The 6,924-nt window shown below is 45.5% G+C and overlaps 1 protein-coding gene across 1 annotated transcript in view; it reads right to left on the bottom strand.

Annotated features, from left to right (window-relative positions):
• Positions 1-474: 474 nt before the first annotated feature.
• syt10 (synaptotagmin X) overlaps positions 475-6,924 on the bottom strand; it is a gene marked incomplete at its 5' end in the record, with an annotated part of 12,359 nt that continues 5,909 nt past the window's right edge. The window contains 2 exon segments of the mRNA XM_030353211.1: positions 475-3,511; positions 6,180-6,309. Of these exon segments, the coding sequence (XP_030209071.1) occupies positions 3,440-3,511; positions 6,180-6,309 (202 nt within the window).

Below are 6,924 nucleotides of genomic sequence, written 5' to 3'. Positions count from 1 at the left end.
TGACTTGAAAAGGAAATTGGTTTTGTCCTTCAATGCACTACCTTGTTGCGCAGATAAGCCTTCTGCCTCTTTCAGATACAAGACACAGTTGAAACAAAACAGAAATTGTTATTTTTTTAACTGATGTCTCTCTGAAATGGCAGTAAAGCGGCATTTCCTTGGTAACTGGTAATTGTGTCTCAATTAAAAAATACTGCTATGTTCAAAATGGAGTCATTTGTTTGTTCTCTTGTGGTTTAGACCATGTTGAGAAAAACACTTGTGTTTCTTCCTCGCATACATGGAAGGAAGGAATACATGCATAATATGGTTGAATATTGGCCTACTATTGTTGTCTGTATTGAAGTGTTTTATTTTGCAGGTTGCTTTCGATCAGTTATCAGTTCAGTAAGGCAGGAAATTTGATTGTTGTGCAGTAACCTAAATAACTCTCTTGAATGGTGAACTGAATAATTAAGGATGAAACGATGCATAATAAGCATAGACAATTATTTATTATTCAAAGTAATATTACCTCATACACTTCATTACAGATGTTTCGTTGTGAAATCACCGGTGACGGACTATGTACTGGTAGACCGATGGCACCAAGGAAAATGACATATTTATCTTCTTAATGTAAGCGCCATTAAGTTAGTTAAAATTGCAACAAAAATTATTAAAATAAGTAAGAAATCATAGCATTGATTCTGGTATATTTCTTTATTTTTGTTAGTCAAAATACATAGGTAACAGTTACAATGCATTATATTTGAAGTTTCTTATGGAATTATACAAAAAGTTATCACAAACTGTACACCGTGTATCTGTGGTGCATGTCGAATATCGAATTATCGGCTGGAATTATTTTTTGATCAACTGTAAACTCAACCAATATGCAAAATTAAAATAAAAGTAAGTTCTTAAGATACACTTGAACGCCTCGAATATGATTTGTTCCTCACGTGTATGACATAGTGTGTATCATTGGACGTAAACACAAGCACAAGGCGTAGAAAATATCACTAAACGATGTAAAGTGCACAATAATATAGAAGTCTACAGTTACCTTTGTTTTTATTTCACTTTTATGTACAAACGTTTGACAACAATATGTACATGTAAACACAATGTTAGTTAGAAATTCTGATAACTGTACTTTATTCATTAATTACATTTTCCCCTCCCTCATTGAACATTTATTTTTGAGCACATGCATGGTACATGTAAAAAAAGTCACATTTTACTGTTAGGGCAGTGCACAGGAAAGAAAGCTTCATATTTATCATGTGCAAGTTCGATAACAGTACATAGCCTTTTTGTATGTTGGCATTGTATTAGTTCGTTATTACTCACGCGTTAATTTCAATGCAATGTTTTCAACAGAAAATAATAAAAAATGGCTCAATGTAATGTAAAAATATATAGATACTACGTAAAAAACAATGTTGAACGTGAAGTGTTGGTTGATTGCTTCCCTGTGTCTAGGACATGTTTCCTATAAACATTTTAAGTCTATTCAAGGTTACCTTATCCAATCAGGTCCAAAAGTTGTCCAATTAAACTACTGTACTCTATCTTTAGTATTTATTTTCATCACTAAATCCTTGTAACGAAGGGTTAAGATTTATGAATGAATTATATGACAGGAAGATGCATATATTTGTTAGTTTTTTTCAATTATCCATTCAAGGGGTTGTTCGGCATATTACTATATAGCGGAAAATTACATTTGGGAAAAATCAGACGATAACATAAATAATCTCTGGGAGCATTCCTGCAATCAAGAGAAATCATAAATCAGACAGCGCTGTTTCTGTACTCAGGCTCTGATCAAGGTCAAGCCTTCCAATGCCAACACAATGCAGAGATTAAGGCTGTCTCAAACCCTTCTTGAAGATGTTTTTATATTTTAATGGAACCCATCGCGACTGGCTGTGATTAGAGAATACTGCCTCATATGCATGCGCTGGAAAAAGTATGTTTCCGTGGAAAATTCGAGGGAAAGTTTGACCATTGACATCATAGGTCAGGGATTCACGTGTTCTCTAATAGGAATGAGTGATTTAGAGAAGAGCCAGAAAGGGGAACAGGTGTCCCTGTTGATTCAACCCTAAACCTCTCCTGTCTTTCAAGGGTTAGACGTTGGTGATAGATCCAGGCCGTGAGACCACAGGGATCATCTCTCAGCTGTAGCACATCGCTCAGTCACCTACGTCAGGTGTTCGCAGCTCACTATAATCCAGTTCCACTTGGACACACCGTCCGTGGACATAAGACCTTCAGGAAACACGATGGGAAGGGATGTGTTTCAAATGTCTCCAAGGGAAAACATCAAGCGTGTTGGACTGTATAGAGAGGGCTTTCAAAAGGACCAATTATCCATCTATCTATCCATCTATCTGGACAGTATCTATCTATCTAGGCATGGACGCCGCTCTTCCAGACGTTCCGACAGACACCGTCTGTAGGACGGTGTCTGTCTCCAGGGTAACGACCCCCTCGTTGCTACATGTGCGGGCTACCGTCTCTCTGGGGGCGATGGACTGGGCTGTGCAGCGTCCTGCGGGCCACAGGTTAACGACGACCGCGGGGGAGGGATGTATAATATATATATAAACATACTGCATACGTAACGGACCGGCCGGAGGAAACACTCCATGTTGACCTGTCCCTCTCCACGGTGGAAACGACAGAACCGTCCAATGAGGTCAGACGTTAGGATCTATGTCGTTCTGTTTGGGGCGCCCCGGTGGTTCACCGGGGCGAGCGCGTACCGTTGAGGCCCAGTCCTCACGGCAGCGACCCGGGTTCGATTCCCGCCCGCGGTCCTTTGCTTCATGTCTCCCCCTCTATCTCCCATACCTTCCTGTCTGTCTCACTCTACAATATAAAGGATAAAACCTTCAATAATAAATCGTACATAAAAATATATGTCTATCGTTTCGTTTCAAACGGAAATGGACCGGCTTCAATGACTGTACAGCGACGCCGGGAAACGTGTGAGTTGATTTTAATATTGCCCTTATTAGTTCTTCCAATGATTTGATCGGTATGACGGCTGGGTAAATGTGTGGTGTGATTGTAAAGTTGGAAGGTACGTATGCATTTTAATTTCAAGCGTCGGGGAGAGTGACCATAGCGATGTCGAATATGACTAACGAGCACAGAGCAATTACTCACAAGACGCAATTGTGTCAATTAAGTACGGTGCATAGTCGGTTCTGTCGAGCCCTTGAAGACTTCAGGTGTCACGCACGTACCGCGTAGCGTACGGTTTCAAACACATCTCCACCGTGACCTACAGACACAGAAACACCACAGAGTGAGCGTCGTCCTTCGGAGTCTCTTCGATGTTCTTCTTCTCTTGGTAACCCCGAGCGACAGCAGATTCAACATCCGGACAGCAGGACCACGAACCCGTTTGTGACACCCTGTTGTGACACCCGCTGGGTGCTGCTCAGGGGGTCAAGGGTGGCTTCGGCGACGGACAGGAGCCCTGACTCTCGAAGCTCGCTGCTCTTCCAGGCCACTGCAAGACACAAAAACCCAGAAACCATGGTGACTGACCTGGAGAGACTGGTGAGTGTGTGTGTGTGTGTGTGTGTGTGTGTGTGTGTGTGTGTGTGTGTGTGTGTGTGTGTGTGTGTGTGTGTGTGTGTGTGTGTGTGTGTGTGTGTGTGTGTGTGAAGAGAGGGAGGGTGTGTGTGTGAAGGGAGGGTGTGTGTGTGTGTGTGTGTGTGTGTGTGTGTGTTGTAAAGTGCTGCTATTTATATTTCTCTATTATTCAAACATCATACATCAATATTAAACATTTGTACTTATTTATTTATTCCACCATGTCTGAAACCTTATTTAGTTCCATAAAAACGGGCAGAATATTGCATTTAATAAAAGTCTTGAGCAGGGAGTCAATATAGCCACTTGAGGCGGTATCTGAAGGCTGTTTGATTGAGTTTCTCTGGACTAAAATTGCTATGATTACGGTGATGGAGAGCACTGAATACAAAGCACCTGCCTCATGTAATGCGTGCTGTTCAAAATTACGTTTTATTGTATTGAGCTACACACATACGAAAAATCATTGTGGCAGAGTGTGTTTATAAAGTGTCATTTTATAAAATCGACAATTTAAAAGACATAAGACTCAATTTGAGCTGCAACTAATTACTTTCATTATCAAGAACTCATTAAGGAATTCATTCAATGTTTTGATTAACCGACACCATTTAATGTGTCCTACACAAGAGCGAATGCCCAAAGTCATCTGACAAACAGCCATCAAACTATTCATGTTATAACATGGAGCTAAAAAACAACCACATTTTGTGCGTTTCTGATGCTGTAAACGCATTTGTTTTCTTTTGACTATTGATCAATTTGATCAGGTCAAGGGTTGAAGTATAATCAATGACTTCCCTGGTTGTCAATCCAATCAAATGTCATCAATTAACCTCTTAACATTACCATTTATGGATTCCATGATGACACGACTCTGGTCCTCTAAAGGGCATCTCAGTGACCGAATGTTGGAAGAGGGTTATCTTTTTTAAAGCTCTTTTTTTTATTAAAAAACACCAAATAAACTAGTACGCACAACGTTGTTGTTGCTCAGTGATTATTGTCAGAATCAAGGAAGTGTTGAGTTTCCCTCGGATGCTCTGTCCGGTAAACGGTAGCGAAGCATTCGACCACGAGGCGTTTTTGTCCGCAGTAGACATGCGCGGACGGGCTGTTATTTAATCCGCCACCGCATCACAAAAGCATCATCCATCCGCCATCCATCCGCACCAACGTTTTTTAAAAAAAAATTAAAGCCGCATCCGCGTGCCATCCCCCGGTTGCATTTACACGGCGATGCACGCCGCTCCCGGCGCGAGGCTAGAAAGCTCTGCGTGTTCTTGAAAGGAGACTGATTCAAAGAAGCAAAGTTATTGCAAGGCTAAAGTCCCTGGTAGGACAGCCTATTGCCTGCGCTGCCATCTCCGAAGCGTTGATCAATAGTCCGCCACCAAAGACGTCGACGTCGCTTAGCAACCGAAGACGCTGGGGTTGACAAGTTACTACTACAAAAAATATATCCACATTCCTTGACAGCGATCTGCTTAGCAACAGTGAATTATTAAATATAATTCACCCCCGGAAGATGTTATATATAAGAATAAAAATTATGATTTTATTTTATTTCGAATGGTTTAACTGCCACCCGCCCAAATTTAATCTTTAATTTTGTCGCGTCATCCGCCCGATCCGCGGTTTAGCCGCGGAATCCGCGGCTGTTTAGTCCACAGTTGTTTACAGTGCCCCCGGTGGCGGTAAAGTGAACTGTCTCCTATCCTGTTTGAAGGGGCTGTGGTGAGGGGGGTTGGTCGAGGGGGTGTGGTGAGGGGGGGTTGTGAGGGGGTGTTGTGAGGGGGGGTTGTGAGGGGGGGTTGTGTGAGGGGGTGTGGTGAGGGGGGGTTGTGAGGGGGTGTGGTGAGGGGGGGTTGTGTGAGGGGGTGTGGTGAGGGGGGGTTGTGTGAGGGGGGGTTGTGAGGGGGTGTTGTGAGGGGGTGTGGTGAGGGGGGTGTTGTGAGGGGGTGTTGTGAGGGGGTGTTGTGAGGGGGTGTTGTGAGGGGGTGTTGTGAGGGGGTGTTGTGAGGGGGTGTGGTGAGGGGGGTGTTGTGAGGGGGGGGTTGTGAGGGGGGGTTGTGAGGGGGTGTGGTGAGGGGGGGTTGTGAGGGGGGGTTGTGAGGGGGGGTTGTGAGGGGGTGTGTGAGGGGGGGTTGTGTGAGGGGGGGTTGTGTGAGGGGGTGTGGTGAGGGGGTGTGGTGAGGGGGTGTTGTGAGGGGGTGTGGTGAGGGGGGGTTGTGAGGGGGTGTGGTGAGGGGGTGTGGTGAGGGGGGGTTGTGAGGGGGTGTGGTGAGGGGGGGTGGTGAGGGGGGGTTGTGTGAGGGGGTGTTGTGAGGGGGGGTTGGTGAGGGGGTGCGGTGAGGGGGTGTGATGAGGGGGTGTGATGAGGGGGTGTTGTGAGGGGGTTGGTGAGGGGGTTGGTGAGGGGGTTGTGTGAGGGGGTGTGGTGAGGGGGTGTGGTGAGGGGGTTGGTGAGGGGGTGTGATGAGGGGGGGTTGGTGAGGGGGTGTGATGAGGGGGGGTTGGTGAGGGGGTGTGATGAGGGGGGGTTCGGTGAGGGGGTGGGGGGGGCGGCGTGGGGTCCGTACCTCGCCCAGGGAGTGCCAGTGGGTGATGGGTTTCCGGGGGTACGCCAACATCTCGGTCCAGTGGTCCCGCCCCAGGCCCTGAGCGTCCGGCCCGGTGTAGCACACACCGATCACCTCGTTGTGACCCACCCTGGTGGAGACACATACGCACGCGCACACACACACACACACACACACACACACACACACACACACACACACACACACACATAGATAGAGACATACACACAGATAGATAGACATACATGCAAACACACACACTCACACTCATACTCACAGACACACACAGACACACATACACATGCACAAATATACAAACATGAAAACACACATACAAGGAAAACACACCCAAAAACACACGCACACACACACACACACACACACACACACACACACACACACACACACACACACACAGACACACACAAACACACACGCTCACATGTACACACACGCATACGCAGACCCAAAGGCACACACACATTTTAATGGATCGATGAAGGCTTTCAGAGATCAGGCAGGGCTCCATGTTTTCATACTTTTTGTGGTGGGAATACACAAACACATGTTGATGCATCAGGAACCAGCTGGGAAGTAAAGAGATGCTTTGAGTTCCCAAAGTACTCATCGCCCCCCCCCCGCGCCCCTGCTAACTGTCCCTCCGTGATTTGTGCTGCTTTAACGAAACCACCTCGTTCAGCCGTATGTTTCAATAACACATTTTTCGAAAAATACAACTAAATGA

Source organism: Gadus morhua, chromosome 4, assembly GCF_902167405.1.
Source record: "Gadus morhua chromosome 4, gadMor3.0, whole genome shotgun sequence".
NCBI lineage: Eukaryota > Metazoa > Chordata > Actinopteri > Gadiformes > Gadidae > Gadus > Gadus morhua.
Note: the sequence above shows the minus strand (reverse complement) of the source record. Positions and strands in the feature narration are given on the sequence as shown.